The sequence below is a fragment of the Garra rufa genome, chromosome 7, assembly GCF_049309525.1.
Source record: "Garra rufa chromosome 7, GarRuf1.0, whole genome shotgun sequence".
Lineage (NCBI taxonomy): Eukaryota > Metazoa > Chordata > Actinopteri > Cypriniformes > Cyprinidae > Garra > Garra rufa.
The window spans coordinates 18,383,702-18,405,662 of record NC_133367.1 but is presented as its reverse complement, the minus strand read 5'-3'; the positions used below and the strand labels follow the sequence as shown (position 1 = coordinate 18,405,662).

General features: G+C 36.2%; 2 protein-coding genes across 3 annotated transcripts; one reads left to right on the top strand and one right to left on the bottom strand.

The window, feature by feature from the left end:
• Positions 1-1,647: 1,647 nt before the first annotated feature.
• On the bottom strand, positions 1,648-6,302 carry LOC141339205 (uncharacterized). Its single transcript, XM_073844831.1, has 6 exons — positions 6,118-6,302; positions 3,630-3,962; positions 3,144-3,446; positions 2,944-3,066; positions 2,772-2,836; positions 1,648-2,670 (listed from the first exon to the last, which is right to left on the bottom strand). The coding sequence occupies exons 1-6, from the start codon at positions 6,167-6,169 to the stop codon at positions 2,641-2,643; spliced, it is 906 nt and encodes a 301-aa protein (XP_073700932.1). The 5' UTR covers positions 6,170-6,302; the 3' UTR covers positions 1,648-2,640.
• Positions 6,303-7,755: 1,453 nt separating this feature from the next.
• LOC141339270 (uncharacterized) lies at positions 7,756-20,794 on the top strand. 2 transcript variants are annotated; one of them, XM_073844897.1, is made up of 3 exons: positions 7,756-7,804; positions 8,285-8,460; positions 9,156-11,055. In XM_073844897.1, the coding sequence occupies exons 2-3, from the start codon at positions 8,406-8,408 to the stop codon at positions 10,721-10,723; spliced, it is 1,623 nt and encodes a 540-aa protein (XP_073700998.1). In that variant the 5' UTR covers positions 7,756-7,804; positions 8,285-8,405; the 3' UTR covers positions 10,724-11,055. The 2 variants fall into 2 exon arrangements, with proteins under 2 accessions (XP_073700998.1, XP_073700999.1); XM_073844898.1 differs by lacking the exon at positions 7,756-7,804 and adding an exon at positions 19,322-20,794 and having other exon boundaries at positions 7,836-8,460; positions 9,156-10,563.
• The last annotated feature ends 1,167 nt before the right edge of the window (positions 20,795-21,961 follow it).

Below are 21,961 nucleotides of genomic sequence, written 5' to 3'. Positions count from 1 at the left end.
GTTGATTATATAACAACAACTTAAAAAGAAAACAGAAAAGGTAAGAAGCATCGTTTGAGACAAGGGCATACTAATATAATAGGCGCAGACCTGTAGCGGAACTAACTTTACCCGGCTGCGCTTCATTTTTGTGAAAAAAATCTAATTTTCTTACCATAGACAGTAACACTGAATCTCTTGTATGTAGTTCCTTTGGTGATGATCTGTAGTTTATAAAGTCCAGCGTGTTCAGTTCTAATGTTTCTGATGGTCAGAGACCCAGTCTGACTGTCTATCTGGAGTCTTTTCTCAAATGTTGTATTAGCGGCATCTGTTTAGATCTTCTATCTGTGGATTTGAGCTATACAAGTCTCTTGAGGTCCAAACATCCACAGCATCTGATCATCTCTCTGTACTTTAGAAACATTAGTGTGTAGAATGACAGAATCTCCCTCCATCACTGGTACTGACTTTACTTCATCTGTATATACACCAAACACAACTGGAGAAAACAGACAGTTTCAGTGAGTAAATAAAAACCTATTTCAGATCAAACAGAATGTAAGTGATGAAGATCTTCTAAAACCATATTAACAAGTCAAACAAGACCGTACTTCAAATACATATAGGAAATTTCATAAAACGATATATAACACATACCACTCAAGATCAATAGATGTTGCTGCGTAAATCATTTTCCATTTATCAAAGGCTCATTAATATTTATAACTCCCAAATGACACAATTCAATGATCATCTACTCCACTTAGATGGTCACACATGTCCATTGAAGAATAAATCAGCAAATGTGAAGATGGATTTGAACACACCCTCTCTCTCTCTCTCTCTCTCTCTCTCTCTCTCTTTCTTCCTCCCCCTTAAAATCCTGTTTTTTTCACACTTCAAATATCATAGTTTTTATCATGAAAGCAATCTAGCTGTTCTATAATTGGCCATTACTTTGCATCACAAAACCTATTTAAATGGATATTTGATATTCAGACCTGGTATGTGCATTTTTCAGTGTAGTTCAATTCAAATACTCAAACATTTTTCAGATGAAATTATGTTGATATCGAGGATGCATCAAACGCAAACTTGAAAAAATCAATCTATAGGAAATCCCAAAAGTCATAGCGAAGAGGGTTGAATGTTTATTCAGCTCTGTTACAAATACAAACTGACAATAGATTCCGTTTCCCAAATTGATCTGAAAATGGACAGAATGGTCATTTTTGGTTTTTGATTTCATTTCATTTATTTCTCTTATTAATATTTATAAAATATTTTAATACTTCCCAACACTTAATACTTTATCTCTCAAGTACAGCCTGTGAAACCAACAAGTTTAACCACACTGTCCAAAAAGCACAGAGACAACACTGTCCCATAATATGAGTAAAATAAAAATCTGTATTATCAAACTACACAGCGGTAACAGCGTTCGTCTGGTCAGTCATTTCAGTCAAAACATTACTGTGGCATAAAGACACAGCAAGAGTGTTTTCAGAGAGTGTTTATTTTTCAGCAAATATATAAACAACATGTACAGAAAAATACGAAAGAACATGCCCGAGAGCTAAAAATGTGGCATCCAATAGATATAGATTTGGTCACATTATGAACGATCACTGATATGAATTAACACTTTTGAATTACGGTCCTTCTAATTACTTACAGTGTTATTCAATGCATTTCTCAGGAGTGCCCTCTGGTGTCCATAAACTAATGTCAACATGCAAAAAAAAAAAAAAAAAAAAAAAAACAGTACAAAAACTTTGGCAACAGTTGGTTAAATAATAATAATAATAAAAAAACTTACTTTTTTACATTTTTTTTTTTTTTTACACTTTTTACATTTACTATTTAGAGTTGTTTACATAATATGGTAGGCTAAATACATTACATTTCGCAAAATGTTAGGTAAGCAGCCTAAAAACTTTTAACACGCCACGTTTTCATTGAACACTAGAATTTGTGTAGTGACATTGCCACTCAGGATTGGTCACTTGTTCTTGGCTTGGCTTTAGTTTCTCTCTGACCAAGCACGTTCTTCAAGCAAAGTAAACCGAAATATCGGTTGCGTTTTACTTATACTGTATATAAAAGTTACAAATACAGTGACAGATGCATCTGCAAGCCTATTACCAGCTCTGTTAGCTCTGAAAACAAATCCATAGCAGCTGCTCTAACAAATAATGTTACCTATCAGATTATGCTACCAATACTGTGTTTTTTATACTGTAAGGTTGTGTTTATCGAAATCGTATCGTACCGTATATTGAAATTTCCTGGCTTCTCAGTCATGACCTCGAGCATCAACCATCACCCTACCCTCCTTTTGCCAAACCCCCAGACAACATTGCGTCCATGCCATTGCTGAGCAACAGCAACACGAAATCAAGTCGAGACAACGCTGTTCAGTGGATTGATGTCAGGAAATGCACAGGTTTCCGTGCAATCACAACACTCATATAAGAGACTGGTGCCATGTCAACTTTAGCCTCTTTCACACAGTGATTCATGGCTAAAGCGTCCCGTGATTTGTTCCAAAATTGTTTGATTTGGTTCACCCTTAAGCGAAGAAATGTCAACTGCTGTCAATACTTTGTTAAATGGGGTGAACAACTATGTCTGTGGTGTTGTCTGATCGTTGTCTGATCATTCTTTTGTAGGAACCGAGACACACATCTGGAAGTCGTAAGAGAACATTTGTGAAATAAAGCGTGTAAAGCTTAATTTCTACAAACAGATTAAGCAATTAAGTTTGGAAAATAACAAACATATCTTACCATATCCTGAGCTCCCTGTTTACTAAAATGTATATCAGCATTTTCCATCTTTTCCTCAGTCTGGGCTGTTTGATAATAACACATTTATGAAATAAACTTGATTAGAACAATTACTAGCACATTTGAGCATATTTTTGCATAAAATATTATTTTTATCAGCTGTAATACTTGCCCTTTTCTTTTCCTTGATTGCATTTTAAACGGCGACAGACCATCAGCGCAATTACAACTATGAACGCTAACATCAGAAATGCAGATGTTATTGCCAGTATCACAAGGGCTTGTCTGAGGTGTTCTGGAATGGATAAAACAAAAATATTATATCACTTTGTAGTATTTATCAGGCAAAGAAATGCTACAAAAGGGACAAACCTAAACATGTCAGACAGAGTTCGGTGACCCTGGGGTGTTTAGTCCGGTTAGTGAATGAATAAGCCACAACACAGCTGTAGGAATCATCTAGACACGTGATCTCCAGAGGCAGAGAGAGTCTGATGCTGGGTTCAGACACATTGACGCTGGACAATAAACGGTTTCCTTTGTACCAGGAGAGAGTCACATTTCTCACATTCACCACTGAACACAGCAGGAGACATTTTCGGACTGATGAACATCCAGGTGAGGATGTAGAACAATGTGAATAGTCTCTGATCACTTCGGGAATGGGAAGGGGAGCTGCAAAACATGCAAAATATGTAAAAGTGGTCTATTATTAGTAATTATTGATAGTAACGTTAATAAATACTACTGTTAATTTATTATTTCAGTATGTTATTTCAGCTGTGTATTTCAATCGGATCTTATATCAAAAACATCTGTTCAGACTAGAATTAATTGTGCATTTGTGACATGACTTACCATACAATGTAACAGTAAATCTCTTCATTAAGACTTTTGAACTACTGATCTGCAGCTGGTAAAGACCACTATGCTCAGATCCGATGTTTCCGATGGTCAGAGATCCAGTATTATTGTCCATATGTAGTTTCTCTTTGAATATCCCATCATTAAGGACAAATACAAAGTTTAATTGCTCCTTTTTGATAATTTCTGCTATTTGCACACTTCCAAATGTCCACAGAATCTGATCTTCTGTCTGTACTGTAATGTCGGTGTTTAAAGTGACAGAATCTCCCTCCATCACTGAAACGGTCTTTACTCCATGTGTCTCAACACCAAACAAACCTGAAACTGAAATTTATAATAAATCAGTAAACAAAGCACCTATAGCATTTAACTTAGCTGAAGAAGCACAGCAAATACAGATGTTGTACTGTAATAAACAGGTGGCTGCAGTCTCGTATTGCTTAATATAATTTGAAGATGTGGTTTTGACATAACATTTCTAATTTTATTATTAACAATGTCAGTTAAAAACCTCACAATCATCTGATTATTATAGTATTCAAAACTAGATCAAAGATATATTGTAGGCCTACCATCGCACCATGAAACAGCAAATCTAACAAAGCATATATGTTTTAGTAAAATTACCACTGTCAAGTGTGTTTGGGGGAAAGGGGAAATCCGTTTCATTAAAAAAAAGCATCATTATTTACTAAATAACCAAATTGTTTTACGTTAAGCCAGTCAACCTTTTTTTAAAGACTGTGATATTGGACTAATAATAATAATCATAATTCTTATTCTTAGTAGTATTGTTTAATATACGTTTATAACCATATACTAACTTATAAAATTGGTGTGATGGGTTTTCTAGCGACTACATGCTATTTGATAGGCGCAGGGGCGTGTTTTGTGTTTTGGGGGCCCTTAGCAAGTGGTCCCGGGTGGGCCCTCTAGGTGGATTTTGCAAATGTTTCTGTGGTAGGGGTGAGTATTGTTTACCACTGTTTACCATTGTTTTATCACTACTGATACAATACTGCTTATTGATACCGTTATACTATTTTCTATAAGTTGGTGCAAAAATAATTAATGTAAAAAGATGTTGAACATTTCAAGTTATCTTATTACTGCAGTTTACAAAACCCTCTAAACAAACAGAAAATGGCACATAAAGCACCTTTTTAAAAAAAAAAATGCTCTTCAAAGAGAGAGAGAGGTTTCCTCAGCACACCACAACATGTTTGAACATCATGCATAGGAGCACAACACAATGGAATAGAGAATTATAGCGTTCCTAGCTATTTTTATGCAATAAAATTAACATATTGACTTTTTCAGGAAGGAGGCATGATTGCTCCTAAGTGTCCCTCTTGTAGGGACATTTTCATCTCTATTTTATCTACATGATAAAAAAGGCTTATTGTTAAAATCTAGAAGTATTTATACTGATACTCCCATCAGGATTTTTACAGACTGACTTTCATTTTTGAAACTGGGGTGGATTCCCCTTTTACATGATTCTTGTTGGAGGGAGGTTGAGTTTTTTTTCTTCTCCAATATGTAATTAAATGTTTAATCATGCTGTGTAGGCCTACTTTTGTTTTCACAATAGGCAAATTATGAGCACGTCGTCTCTGGAGAGCGCAGAAGTGCTGAATGGTTTGAATACTGGCCAAACTGGAAAAGAAATGCAAATTATAAACTTTAGTGACGATGCATGTAAACTGTGACAATTCCTGTTTCAACCGTGCAGTGTGCAGCTTCGATGTGGTAATTTAAAGCCATTTGCGCATTTTAATAGGGAAAGACAAAGAGCTTGCGGAGATTCACTCATGCGTTTGTAAAATAACGCCTGACATAAAGTTTTGTAAGTTATTTAATAAAGAAATATGAATTGCACCTCACCTTTGCTGTAGCTGCACTGGTCTAAATAGAAGATAGCCACGCTTCGTACTGATGTCTTTCGCTGTTTATTTGTTTCTCTCGCTCATTTGCCTTAAAATTATTTTACCTGTGCCCGACAGAGATTGAGACGGTGCCGCTGCACATGCCAAACCTCTCACGGCAGGCGCGACTGGTTATGAGAACAGCTTCTAAATCGCAATTAACACATAAGTATATGGAGATAAAACAACACAGGTATCGATAACAGTATTGCTTGTCCTAAAGCTTATCAGTAGTCTGACATTAAACCAATTACAAAAATGTCCGGTTATCGATTCCCATCGAAAGAAATCGCGTTCCGCGGGCCCCCCCCCTGGACCATGGGGCCCCAAACAATTGCGTGGGTTGCGTGGTGCCTAAACACGTTACTGGATGGGCGATCTACTTCCCTATTTTTTTTCCCTTTTAAAAACGAAAGCTGTTTTTAGTGTGGAATGTGGAAGGACTTAATGCCTTTCTAACTTGAAAACTGATTCATAAAGGTAATTTAAATTATTATGTGCATGTTGTCTTTACATTTTAAACGCATTTCATGAAATAAAATTCGACTTACCACTAATCAAACCGCACAGGTTCATCAAAAAGATAAAATCATATAAAATCATATTCCTCGTGAGATGTCCGAATAATCCGTGATAATTAAAGTCTTCATAAGTGAAGCCTTCTTAACTTTAGAATATAGAGCATAAACTTTAGATTTTATGAAAAGAAAAACTGATTGTTTTGGATATGCTTACGCCCAGCTGAAGGAAGAAGGAAGAACTGCTCTTACACTTTTTCTTTTCAACGACGCACTCGTATATGTTGCCATCTGTTGGATTGTTTTGGTTTCATTATTGTTACCGTATTATGTCCGTCCTTCACTTCTTCACTACTCCACTTATTGGGGGTACAGTCTAAATATTTTCTATTTTAATTGTTGCATCAACTATTTTCCAGGATTGTAAAAATGTATGTATGACAAAGCCACAAATTAGGATAGGCTACGCTCTAAGAAAAAAAAAAAAAGGGTAAATATAGGACAGAACATGTTGGGCAAACCTGACCCAGCAGTGGGTTACTTATTTAACCAACACAATGGGTTTAATTTATTCATTCATTTTTACAGTAACAGTCTCAGACCTCACTCATAGCCAGAAAATGCTGTGGCTGATTTTCATCTGCCCATAAATAAATAATGCACAGAACATGTTTGGAGTCATTAACCCCTCGGTTGCTTTTGTATACTCCCTGTTCTGTTCATTTAATGCCAGTTATTGTTTCTGTCAACATTTTCTCAGTATGTCGGACTGAACACAGCGACTAAGGCACACATTTATTTTCTATAAAGGACAAAAGCTAGATTTAGTGTCTGAGGAACATGACCAGAGGTGCATATTTGGCTACAAACTCATGAATTCACATTAATTCAAACTCACGATCACACATGAATTTCTGACTTTTTTTCCATGCGCACTTGTGGACAACAAAAACCCAAATGAACCATGTACTTTTTCAAGCTTTTCTAATGTTGACATACATTTGGAAAGAAAGACGGCATTCAGGGAGCAATGCTGATGGATCATTTTGTATAGCAGTTGTCTACCTTTTTTTCATTAAATCATGATTCATTTTTATGCCTCTTCTTTCACATTTTATGATTTACAGGGTTATTTTACTTTCATTTTAGACCTAATGGAAGACAATGAGTAAAGTGAATATCTGAATGTGTTAGAGGAGAAATTTCATGTAAGAACTAAAGAAGAAAATAAAAGAGCTGCTCACAGACTGAGAGTTTTTATTTAGTTTTTTACTCAAAACTAAACTATTGTAGCCTGTCCATGTTCCTTGCTCATGGCCATGCCAGGAGATTCCAGAATGTTGCTACAGAATATATTGCAATGCATCTGTACGTTTTGATAGCTGGCTTCTTTGCAAAATTAGCATAGTCATTGCTTCATGTAGTTATAGGCTAATATAAAACCACTATCCAAAAAAAAGAAAAGAAAAGAAAGCAGCAATAATTGGATTGTTTAATATTTCTCACTACGTAAACGTAACTGTAATGAAACGCGACTTGAGCAATAAAATGACTCTTCCATTTAAATCTTAATATAAACAACATCCACGTGTTAAATATAGTGTCAATGTCCATTCGGCAATAGGGGGCGGTAATGCACTTATGTGTCTACAATCCGACGTAAAACAAGAAGACGACGTCACCCCTAGTGTTTTCATCCGTGAGCGTTGGGTCTCTTGAGGTAAGACGGTCAATTCGCGAAACTTCATATAATTGTACAATTATAAAACTACAGTTTGTTAAAGCAACATTTTATGGAACATTCTGTATCGTTTTCGTCTGGTTCAACGCTATTTGTGCGTCTTTTCTGGCGTCTGCTGACTGAAATAAGAAGCCCAGCAGACAATGTCTGAGGAACTAATGTAAATACAAGAGCTGTGATTTTGTTTGTGTTTTATGTCCGTGTGTTTGATTATTCGAGCAATAATGGTATTGTTTTTGAGTGCTACTTGATCAAAAGTCAAAGTACGAGCTGTGAGAGGAATTAATGGGAGTCGAACTTGTTTTCAAACAAATTCAGAAATTCTCCGTATTTATTTCTTGCCTGTGGGTTCATGTATTTTTAACATTATCTATTTTGACATGAATAGGCTTTATTCTAACACTCGATTTGATAATGAAAGCATTGATTTGATAAATTATTTATTTTTGATTTTGCCAGTTCAGTGTTCCTACCACACAGTAGTTCACCTACAGTTCACAGCGGTTCACCAATAAATGCTGGAATGTATCCATAAGCCTAAAAGTGAAGAAGATAAATTTTGTGAAAGAAAATTGAAAACATGAGTGATCCAGAGCCCTGCGGAATAAAAGAGGAAGATATTGAACAACAAATAGGTTGGTATTTGTTTTTAATTCTAAAGGTTTTAATACTTAAAGCTGCAATACATTTTTTTTTTTGGTTAAAAATGATCCTAATTCATTGTATCAGACCAAATGTCACTAATAGCATCTAAACTCATGGCTCCAAAAAAAAAGTCTTACTGTTAAAAGTGTGTCTTTAACTATTGATTTCATGGGAAATGACCATTCAAATTATAAAACCTCATTGTAAGCTTACCATTTTACTTGTTTAATGTACAATGTAAATGATTGATTGTTTTTTTCTCTTCATTTAAAAAAAAAAAAAAAAAAAACTTTTCTGCACTGCAGCTTTAAAGCAAATAATATCCAGGTAAGTTTCTATGAATTTGGCACAAAATGGAGCCTAAAACTCAACTGTCTTAACAAATATTACCTGAGCCATTTTATTTAATATTTTATATATGTTTCACGATTTTTGCAGCCTTATATAAAATCTTAAATATTTTACATCCCTGGCTTAAATTATAGTTATTGAAATATATAGTTAATAGTTTTCTATATATATTTCAGTCATTGAAATGAATGCATCAGAATGCTCATATTTCCAATATTGTGCCAGGATTCATGTATTTTTCCTTTCATGTTTCTCTCTTTGCTTATTTCCTTTCATTTATTTATTTTTCATTAAACTTTTCAAAAAGATTGAACTTTGTTTACGTTTATATTAGACCTAATTGAAGTGAACAAGGAGACTGAAGAATTCATTGAAGCGGGGGAGGAACATCAGGTCAAAACTGAAGAAACATCCTGGAGTCCCTCATTGAACAACAACAATATATGTTTTACTTGCCATCAGTGTGGAAAGAGTTTCTCATGCCAGCAAAATCTTGACCTTCACATAAAATTTCATCGTGGAGGGAAGCCATATGCGTGTGATGAGTGCGAGAAGATTTTCACAATAAAAGCAAACCTTGTTGAACACATGAAAATTCACACTGCAGAGAAGCCACACATCTGTGATCAGTGTGGCAAGAGTTACCCACAAAAACGAAACCTTGATGAACATAAGAAAATCCACACTCTGGAAAGGCCGTACAAATGTGATCAATGTGAGAAGAGCTTCCCATATAAAGGAAACCTTGAAGAACATATGAGGGTCCACACAGGAGAGAAGCCTCACAAATGTAATCAGTGTGGGAAGAGTTTTGCACAAAAAGGAAACCTTAATGTACACATGAAAATCCACACTGCAGAGAAACCATACACATGTGATCAGTGTGGGAAGAGATTCACACAAAAAGGAAACCTTAATGAACACTTGGAAATCCACTCAGGAGTAAAGCTGTACACATGTGATCAGTGTTTGAAGAGTTTCACACAAAAAGTGCCTTTTAATGATTACAAGAAAATCAACACTGTAGAGAAGCCGCACACGTGTGATCAATGTGGGAAGAGATTTTCACAAAAAGGAAACCTTAATGAACACATGAAAGTCCACACTGGTGAGAGGCCATTCCCATGTGATCAGTGTGGGAAGAGATTCACACATAAAGGTAACCTTAACGAACACTTGAAAATTCACACTGGGGAGAAGCCATTTGCATGTGATCAGTGCGGGAAGTGTTTCGCACATAAAACAAACCTTAACGAACACTTGACAATTCACACCGGAGAGAAACCGCACACGTGTGCTCAGTGTGGGAAGAGTTACGCACGAAAAGGAGCCCTTAATGATCACATGAAAATCCACACTGGAGAGAAGCTGCACAAATGCGATCAATGTGGAAAGAGTTTCAGAAAATCAGGCGTTTTTAAAGTACATCTGCTTACTCATTCTAGAGAAAGACTATTTAACTGTGACCAATGCGGTAAAAAGTTTTTTAGGGCAGATTTCCTGAAGGATCATCTGAAAGTTCATACTAAGGAGAGGCCTTACGTATGTTCTTTGTGTGGAAAGAGTTTTAGGCAGATGGGTACTTTAAAAATACACCAGAAAAGACACAGCGGTGTGAAGGATCATGTTTGCTCTGAGTGTGGGAAGACTTTTTTTACAGATAGCGCACTGAAAGTGCACCAGACAGTTCACACTACTGAAACGCCTTATAAGTGTTCATACTGTGATAGGAGCTTCAAACGGTCTGAATATCTGAGAATACATGAGAGGATCCACACTGGAGAGAAGCCGTATCACTGCTCACCATGTGGGAAAAGTTTCACTCATTTTTCTTCTTTAACCAGTCATAGAAAGAAATGCATGTCTGAAATTACATCAAGTAGTTCGGGTTCTGACCTGTAAAACTGAACAAACAATTCAATTATTATTAATCATTTTATTGTTTTAATCATTTTATTATCAATTTGCCATTCTATGTTTTTAATATTTTATATTACGTATTACCTTTCTCTCACAGTGCTTGCTATTGTAAGAGATAAGAAGTTTTTAACGCTGCAGGACAATGTTATGAAGCAGTACTTTTCCATTGTTTTTGCTTTGGTATAATAACACTTGTTGGATTTGTATTGGCCAGACTAAATCTGAGTTTTGAGGCACTGGCATTCAGATTAAGTCTGAGCAATGAAACATACACAACTAAGATTATTCAATAAACTCTCGTCTTTGAAGTATCATCACTTCGTCTTCTGCTCTTACCTGTCTTTATCAGTCCAACTTTTAGGTTGATAGAAGACTGTTAAGAGGGTTTTGGTTTTCACAGGTTTTACTGGTTTTGGACACCAGACAAAACAGTACCAGATGTTTTCTGACAGGGATTCCGCATAAAATGTATCTAGTATTTCTAATGTCTATATCTATCTGGTCTAACACCGTTTTGCTTAGAACAGAAAAACATTTATTCTCTTATAATTCAACATTATAGGGAAACATCCTACTGGTTTTTGTAAGAAGAATTGTCATTAGAGCGTATTAGAACCCATAGAACATGTACTTTTAATTTGCAGTAGATATAAAGAAAAAGAAGAAACGTGATGGAAGAAGGAGGGTTGTTTAAAAGATTATAAAAGAGTATAAAAGACACATGCAAAGTGGTGTGAATGGACAAGGTAGGAGAAATATTTGTAATTTCTTAATTAGAACGGGTCTGATGAGGAGAATTTGAGAGAGGGAAATAAACTGGAGAAAAGAAACTGAGGAGCTGGAGTAACGTTGCAGGAGAATAATCCAGAAGATGGCGGTAACGCAACACTTTTGGATGCAAGCCGCCGTTAAACCTCAAAGACGACGAAGAATTGTACTATAGGCTATTATTGTGTGATCAGCAGCAGTGCACCTAGAATTAATGTAATTTGGATGTTCGTTGGTCTTTTGTTGTTCAGAGTGATAGCACATGACCATAAAGTAAGTTTTCTTCGATTTCTTTGTTTCCAACCATGTTATACGTTTGTTCAAAACGATTCGGGTTAAATCGCCTTTTTTATAAGAAAGATGTGCGATGCAATTAAATACAGAGGTAAATGTTTACCTTGTAATAGGTCTATCGTTAACTTTTAATACCGCAGAAGGATTAACCTATTGCCCATAGATGAAGTTATATGGAAATTGCATTGTGAATTGCACCTGGATTTAGTAATATTTCTGCCGAAGTTATTTCGTGTGATCAAACCAATAGTCATTTTTTAGTCTATAACTGCACATCCTCTGCATATTTACAGCTTTAACTGTTATTTAAAGATGGTACTGAATTTGTTAGTGTTCTTGATTAAGAAGTGACCGATTCTTTTGCGAATTTGTACCTATATTCTTATTTGTGTTTACGTTATTCTTAACAAAGATTTCCGTTTGGCGCCATCTTGTGACAAACACTGGACAACCACACAATTAACAATGGAAAATTTTGACATTAATCTATTTTAAATTGTCTTACTAACGTACATAGTTTGAATAGTCACGTGGTACTATATCGTTTCGCGGAAGGATAAAAATGTTAATTTAAAACACATATGCCAATAAAAGGTTTCAAATTCATATTCATGTCCAGTTTTTTTCCTTATGTGGCAAGTAGCCATGTAATAAGCGGGATAATGTACAGGCAGCCTGTAGTTATCGCGAAATAAGCCCCTTCAGTGTGATACAAGATCACACTGTCGGGGCTTATTTCTGCGATAACTACCGGCTGCCTGTACATTATCCCTTACTTAATATTCTATACACTTTGGAAAGAAGCCCCAGTCTCCTCATTCTTTGTGTCCTGAACAACACCTCAGAATTGTATACTGCTTATAGTTAGAGCCAGAGCCTAGCATAAGTCCATTTTCCAAACCATGTTTTTGTATTATACTTAATCACTTTGGTATGCCTACAATTAACAGCTTTGCACCGACGTCACGTTCTGGTCAGCTGTTCAGATGCGCAGCCATTGCGGCGGTGTTCATATTTAAATTCATATATGTAGGCTACTACCGAAGACGTTGTTCTACTAATTTGTTATGTGTAAACCATGCAAGAAAATGTGTGGAAGCTGCTAAATCATATAGAGAAGTACTTCGTAAGCAAGAAAGGGCGTGTATTTCAACAAACTAAAGTTTGACCTTATGGACATATTTTTTTTCATTTCAGTTTTGTTTTTTGTTTTAAGTGTGCCTGTGTTAATGCCAACTGCATAAATCTCGGCTCAGGTGTGTATTTTTATTGAAATTAATATTTCACTCTCATTTCCTTCAAAAAAATCAATTTTACCCTCCGTACAAAAAATACTCACACTCAGGACCTTAAGGACAAAAATGTCCACATTGAAACCCATTAAAACTGCAGTTTTTTAACCCTGGGCCATTTGACTACAAAATGATGCAATATTTGCTAATAGGCATTCATTCTATCGGAAAGGCTTTAAATTGAAAAGTTGGGAATTTCTGTAACGTCTCTTCATCTTGCAAGCAATGAAATGACCAAGCGCTCAAGCACCAATGCGATATTAAAGGAGAACTCCGGTGTGATTTTGACCTGAAGTGTATTGAATCATGATACCGAGTGTGAACGTACCTTGCATATCTCATCTCGGTTTGTGTCCAGCTGTCCGAAATCTGGGGTCAGTTAGCCGATGCTCACAACAGGTTGTCAGTGAGAGTCAACAGGGCATCGGAATAGCCATGTAAATAAATCACTGTTTTACGCCATTTACGAGGCACAAAGTAGCTCCACACTTCATTGGTAGACTTCCAAGGGCCCTGACATTTAAAATGAGACATTGAGAACTCAGAAAAAGCACCGGTAATTTATTTACAAGAAGATTTATACAGACAGTACCTGGGAAAGAAAATCCGGTCGCCGCCATCCTGAACTTAGTCACGATAAGTCGAGTGTCGAGCACCAAGGAATTTATCAGGTTATCAACGTATCAGGTTGTAGTTTCCTTCGTGCTCGACACTCGACTTATCGTGACTACATTTAAGATGGCGGCGACCGGTCTGTTCCTGGTGGAAAATGTCTGTATAAATCTACTTGTAAATAAAATACCGGTGCTTTTTCTGAGTTCTCAATGTCTCGTTTTAAATGTCAGGGCCCTTGGAAGTCTACCGATGAAGTGTGGAGCTACTTTGTGCCTCGTAAATGGCGTAAAACAGTGATTTATTTACATGGCTATTCCGATGCCCTGTTGACTCTCACTGACAACCTGTTGTGAGCATCGGCTAACTGACCCCAGATTTCGGACAGCTGGACACAAACCGAGATGAGATATGCAAGGTACGTTCACACTCGGTATCATGATTCAATACACTTCAGGTCAAAATCACACCGGAGTTCTCCTTTAAGCTCGATATGGCGTAGCTTGTCAGAGATTTACGTCTCTGTTTATCAATTGCCGCTCCAGCGGAACCTGAGCGGAACACACGTGACGGAGATTTACTACTAATCAAAGCACCGGCTTCATTGACTAAATGCGCATCACAATATCGTTCGATATATTGCCCAGCCCTAACTTTAGGGGCCCCCAGAGATCTGATTTTGGTGTGGTAGCCCCCCTACCTCATATTTTGTCATAGGGCCCAAAATTGCGAGCAACGTAGCTTTACACACTTAAATCCAAAATAGTGATGTCAATGTCTAAGCAGAGGGATGTTGTGCAACCCTATGCAATATAGTCCACACATGACAAATGAGGTAATAATCAATATTTCAGAATAATTCACACAAAATTATTTGACTACAAATCTCACCTCATCATTCCTCCCAGTGATTATTTCCAGCATAAACTGAGATGCCCCCAAGCTGGCTTCTTAAAACTGACTAAATATTTAAAAAGAGCCAAAAGAGCCGTTCTTTTGAGCGCCTCTTTGAAAGGAACAGATCGCCAAGATCCGGATCCCCTCAAAGAGCCATAAATCCCATCACTACTTGCTATCTGGGTATATGTGTGTGTGTGTGTGTGTAGCTGGCAGTTACTCAGGGTGGGCCCAAGCGCAAGTGGGTGGGCCCAGGCCCAGTAGGCCCACCCACAACGCCGTGGCTGCCTCAGACCGCTGCTCTGCAGTTCACTCATAGCCAGAAGATGCTGTGGCTGATTCTCATCTGCCCATAAACAAATAATGTACAGAACTGAGAATATATTTTGAGTAGCCCCATTGCTTGCTTTTGTATTTATACTCCCTGTTCTGTTTAATGCCAGTTATTGTTTCTGTCAACACGTTCTCAGTATGTCACAGAACACAGCGACTAAGGCACACATTTATTTTCTATAAAGGACAAAAGCTAGATTTATTGTCTGACGAACATGACCAGAGGTGCATATTTGACTACAAACTTGATCACACATGAATTTCCGACTTTTTTCCACGTGCACTTGTGGACAACGAAAACCCAAATGAACTATGTGCTTTTTAAAGTTTTTCTACTGTTGACATACAACAATGGCATTGAGGGAGCAATGCTGATGGATCCTTTTGTATAGTAGTCTACGTTTTGTCATTACATCATGATTCATTTTTAAGCCTATTCTTTCATATTTTATGATTTACAAGGTTATTTTACTTTCATTTTCGACCTAATGGAAGACAATAAGTAGAGTGAATATCTGAATGTGTTAGAAGAGAAATTTAATGTCAGAATTAAAGTGGAAAATAAAACATCAAATACAACATCCACGTGTTAAATATAGTGTCAATGTCCATTCGGCAATAGGGGGCGGTAATGCACTTATGTGTCTACAATCCGACGTAAAACAAGAAGACGACGTCACCCCTAGTGTTTTCATCCGTGAGCGTTGGGTCTCTTGAGGTAAGACAGTCAGATCGCGAAACTTCATATAATTGCACAATTATAAAACTACAGTTTGTTAAAGCAACATTTTATGGAACATTCTGTATCGTTTTCGTCTGGTTCAACGCTATTTGTGCGTCTTTTCTGGCGTCTGCTGACTGAAATAAACAGCCTAGCAGACAACAATGTCTGAGGAACTAATGTAAATACAAGAGCTGTGATTTAGTTTGTGTTTTTATGTTCGGGTGCTAGATTTTTTCGAATATTTGAGCAATAATGGTATTGTTTTTGAGTGCTATTGGGAGTCGAACTTGTTTTCAAACAAATTTCAGATATTCTCCGTTTTTATTTTTTGCCCATGAGTTAATGGGATCTATTTTTACATAAAGATGCTGAATTCTACCACTCCATTTGATAATTAAAGCGTTGATTTGATAAATGTATTATTATTATTATTGTTGTTGATAAAATTTATTTTTGACTTTGCCAGTTCTCCTGCTCCTACCACACAGCAGTTCATCTACAGTTGACAGCGGTTCACCAATAAACATGAGCGATCCAGAGCCCTGCGGAATAAAAGAGGAAGATATTGAACAACAAATAGGTTGGTGTTTGTTCTTAATTATTAAGATTATAATACATTTTTTTTTTGGTTAAAAATGACCCTAATTCATTGTATCAGAGCAAATGTCACTAATGGCATCAAAACTCATGCCTCCAAAAAACAAAAAAAAAAACCTTATTGTTAAAATTGTGAGCAGGTGATGTCTTTAAATATCAATTTCATGGGAAATGACCATTCAAATTATAAAACATCATTATGAGCTTACCATTTTACTGGTTTAATGTACTGGGTCAATGATTGATTGTTTTTTTCCCCCTCTTCGTTTTAAACAAAAAACCTTTCAGCACTGCAGCTTTAAAGCAAACAATATCCAGATAACTTTCTATGAATTTGGCACAAAATGGAGCCTAAAACTCAATTGTCTTGTGTAGCAGACCCCGTCCGAATGATGGCCGAAACTTTACTGATGTTTGCTGAAGCTTTATTAACGTTCCTTTACAGGGTTTCCGCGGGGTCTTAAAAAGTCTTAAAAAGTCTAAAATTTAAAAATCAACATTTTAGGCCTTAAAAAGTCTTAAATTCGCTGTTCTAGGTCTTAAATAATTTTACACAGGTCTTATTTTTCCGGTGTCCATGTAACGCTACCTCTAATGCTCATTTAAATTCTCTTTTTGTTGTTTCCGTGGTGTTGTAGTTCTTTATTTCACAATTCCAAATATAATTTGCTGTATTTAAACTACAAATGAGACCAGCATGCAATAGCCAATCAGCTTTCTGTTACTGGCGCGAGTCTCTCTCGGATTGTACCGCAGAAGTAAAATGGATTTATCTTTTTAGCTATGGGGAAGTGCAAGTTTAGCGATACTTAGCTTGAAAAAACTGAATATAGGGTTTGGCTAAGGCCAGTTGCTAACAACTAGATTTTTTTCTCCCTCTGTGGAAGTTACTGCGTCTTCAGAATCGCAGTAGCAGAATACAGGTCAAACGACCTTTTTCTGTATATAATGTTATCAATAATAATAAGAAATACAGGTGGAGCTAGCTGACCGCCAGCCTTCGAAATACTTTTAAAATGTTTTTTTTTACTTGCCCGACCGAACAAACCGCCTGATTAAAACTGAAGTGACAAAAACAACTAGCGAAGCATCGAAAGGCAAGAAAGATTCATATTTTAATACATTCAACGTAAACAGAAATTGATAATGGATAGTGTATTTCTGGTCTATTTGTGACATACTTTAAAACAAATGAATGTAACAGCACTCTAAAGAAACACACTGAGGTAAAAATTTCAAATGTATAGTTTATTTATAACATGATATAGTTCAGTAATATACCAAGTGAACTTTTTGCTGAAAATTCTCACAATTAAAAATGTTACATTAATTTTAGCTCGATAAAAAAGTAGTTAGTCAAGTAGTTACTTACATATTAGACAATATGCAACATTAGCAGAAGCATTCTCCTAGCAACGTTCTGCTGTGATTCAGCGTTTTGCTCGAATCAGTTGAAGTAACTCGCTCATGAAGTGACTTACCGCCACCTGCTGGTAATTTAGTGTGTTTAAAAGTATGCCTCCACACCCAACATTTCTAATGTACATATTTATAAATCAATAAATGTATTTAAAACATTAATCTCACTTTTAATTTTGCAGTGTAAATTATGTAATCTCACTGCTAACAGCCATTTAGAATTTTTTGATAAATTCATCAAATAAATTTCAAAGGTAATGCATACATTTCAAAAGTAAAAAAAAAGGCCTTATAAAGGTAAATCAAATATGCAGATTTAAGATGTAAAAGCTAATAGAGCACTGATGAAAATATTGCTTCAGAATTTTTTTTTTTACATCAGATATTTCTAGTGGTACTTTTATGGGGATATTTTGTGTGGAATAGTATCTGCTGATATGAAAAGTTCACTGTATATCGTAGTAATAAATTTAATTTATGACAGCCATGAAATTGTGTTTACTTTTTACATTAAACACATTGAATATTACATGTATGCATGTAATATAATATCTATTTCCATTACAGGTTCGGTCTTAAATTTCATATAAGGTGGTATTAAAAAGGTCTTAAAAAGTCTTAAATTTCACTTGTTCATATCTGCAGAAACCCTGCTTTACTTCAGAAATCACCGTAAGAGCTGAATAAAGCAGTACAAAAATACACATTAACACTCTTAAGACAATTACAGCGATTTCACAAAATACTTATTTTTAACTAACAGTATACAGTTACACAAACCTTATGCCTTTTCGGGGGGTAATGAATAAACCGTCCTTTTTAGTACGAGCTCTCATGAAGCTGTCTTAAGCTGTCATGAAGCGTTTGCTCTTCATACTGTTCTCTCATTACTCCTCGTTAGCCGTGAAAAGCAGATTTCGTTTAAAAATAAAAGTCCCCCATACACAACGTAAATCAAGCGATCCCTAGACAATCTTTAACGTACAAAACATAAAGAAATTTAAGATAACTCTCATTAAAGTCTGTTACATCTTGCCAAATATTACCTGAAACATTTTTTTATTTTATATATGTTTCACAATTTCTGCAGCCTTATATAAAACCTTGAACATTTTACATCCCTGGCTTATATTATAGTTATTGAAATATATAGTTAATAGTTCTCTATATATATTTCAGTCATTGAAATGAATGCATCAGAATGCTCATATTTCTAATATTGTGCCAGGATTCATGTATTTTTCCTTTCATGTTTCTCTCTTTGCTTATTTCCTTTCATTTATTTATTTTTCATTAAACTTTTCAAAAAGATTGAACTTTGTTTATGTTTATATTAGACCTAATTGAAGTGAACAAGGAGACTGAAGAATTCATTGAAGCGGGGGAGGAACATCAGGTCAAAACTGAAGAAACATCCTGGAGTCCCTCATTGAACAACAACAATATTTGTTTTACTTGCCATCAGTGTGGGAAGAGTTTCACACAAAAAGGAAACCTTAATGAACACTTGAAAATCCACTCAGGAGTAAAGCTGTACACATATGATCAGTGTTTGAAGAGTTTCACACAAAAAGTGCCTTTTAATGATCACAAGAAAATCAAAACTGTAGAGAAGCCGCACACGTGTGATCAATGTGGGAAGAGATTCACACAGAAAGGTAACCTTAATGACCACTTGAAAATCCACACTGGTGAGAGGCCATATGCATGTGATCAGTGTGAGAAGTGTTTCGCACGGAAAAGAATCCTTAACAAACACTTGAAAATTCACACCGGAGAGAAACCGCACACGTGTGCTCAGTGTGGGAAGAGTTTTTCACAAAAAGGAAACCTTAACAAACACTTGACAATTCACACTGTAGAGAAGCCGCACACGTGTGCTCAGTGTGGGAAGAGTTTTTCACAAAAAGGAAACCTTAATGAACACATGAAAGTCCACACTGGTGAGAGGCCATATGCATGTGATCAGTGTGGGAAGAGATACACACATAAATGTAACCTTAACCAACACTTGAAAATTCACACTGGGGAGAAGCCATATGCGTGTGATCAGTGCGGGAAGTGTTTCGCACATAAAAGAAACCTAGAAGAACACTTGACGATTCACACCGGAGAGAAACCGCACACGTGTGCTCAGTGTGGGAAGAGTTACGCACGAAAAGTAGCCCTTGATTATCACATGAAAATCCACACTGGAGAGAAGCTGCACAAATGCGATCAATGTGGAAAGAGTTTCAGGAAATCCGGCGTTTTTAAAGTACATCTGCTTACTCATTCTAGAGAAAGACTATTTAACTGTGACCAATGTGGTAAGAAGTTTTTTAGGGCAGATTTCCTGAAGGATCACCTGAAAGTTCATTCTAAGGAGAGGCCTTACATATGTTCTCTGTGTGGAAAGAGTTTTAGGCTGATGGGTACTTTAAAAACACACCAGAAAAGACACAGTGGTGTGAAGAATCATGTTTGCTCTGAGTGTGGGAAGACTTTTTTTACAAATGGTGAACTGAAAGGGCACAAGACAGTTCACACTAGAGAAACACCTTATAAGTGCTCATACTGTGATAAGAGCTTCAAACGGTCTGACCATCTGAGAAAACATGAGAGGATCCACACTGGAGAGAAGCCGTATATCTGCTCACCATGTGGGGAAAGTTTCACTAATTTTTCTTCTTTAACCAGTCATAGGAAGAAATGCATGTCTGAAATTACATCAAGTAGTTCGGGTTCTGACCTGTAAAACTGAACAAACAATTCTATTGCCAATTGATTAATTAAAGATTATTAAAACAATTAATGAACTGACTGTTATTATTAATAATTTTATTTTTTGAATATTTTTATTATCAATTTGCCATTCTATGTTATTAATATTTTATATTACTTATTACCTTTCTCACAATGCTTGCTATTGTAAAGAGATAAGAAGTTTTTAACGCTGCAGGACAATGTTATGAAGCAGTACTTTTCCATTGTTTTTGCTTTGGTATAATAACACTTGTTGGATTTGTATTGGCCAGACTAAATCTGAGTTTTGAGACACTGGCATTCAGATTAAGTCCGAGCAATGAAACATACACAACTAAGATTATTCAATAAACTCTCGTCTTTGAAGTATCATCACTTCGTCTTCTGCTCTTACCTGTCTTTATCAGTCCAACTTTTAGGTTGATAGAAGACTGTTAAGAGGGTTTTGGTTTTCACAGGTTTTACTGGTTTTGGACACCAGACAAAACAGTACCAGATGTTTTCTGACAGGGATTCCGAATAAAATGTATCTAGTATTTCTAATGTTGATATCTATCTGGTCTAACACCGTTTTGCTTAGAACAGAAAAACATTTATTCTCTTATAATTCTACATTATAGGGAAGCATCCTACTGGTTTTTGTAAGAAGAATTGTCAGGTATTAGAATCCATAGAACATGTACTTTTAATTTGCAGTAGATATAAAGAAAAAGAAGAAACGTGATGGAAGGAGGAGGGTTGTATAAAAGAGTATAAAAGACACATGCAAAGTGGTGTGAATGGATAAGGTAGGAGAAATATTTGTAATTTCTTTATTAGAACGGGTCTGATAAGGAGAATTTGAGAGAGGGAAATAAACTGGAGAAAAGAAACTGAGGAGCTGGAGTAACGTTGCAGGAGAATAATCCAGAAGATGGCGGTAATGCAACACTTTTGGATGCAAGCCGCCGTTAAACCTCAAAGACGACGAAGAATTGTACTATAGGCTATTATTGTGTGATCAGCAGCAGTGCACCTAGAATTAACGTAATTTGGATGTTCGTTGGTCTTTTGTTGTTCAGAGTGATAGCACATGACCATAAAGTAAGTTTTCTTCGATTTCTTTGTTTCCAACCATGTTGTACGTTTGTTCAAAACGATTCGGGTTAAATCGCCTTTTTTATAAGAAAGATGTGCGATGCAATTAAATACAGAGGTAAATGTTTACCTTGTAATAGGTCTATCGTTAACTTTTAGCAATAACCTATTGCCCATAGATGAAGTTATATAGGAAATTGCATTGTGAATTGCACCTGGATTTAGTAATATTTCGAGAAGCCCCTGTCTGCAGCCTGCAGATCGAGGCGGGGCTGAATCTGGGGCGGGGCTGCACGTGTCGCCCCGCCCACATGCCTTCTCATTGGTTGTAGGTAAATGAATAATGTCGATATAACGTTACTCCCACAACTCATCTCATTGGTGGCAAAGTAATGACGTTGAATACATTATGAAGTTAAGGGAAATGAAATAGCAGATAAAATAGCAAAGGAAGTTACTAAA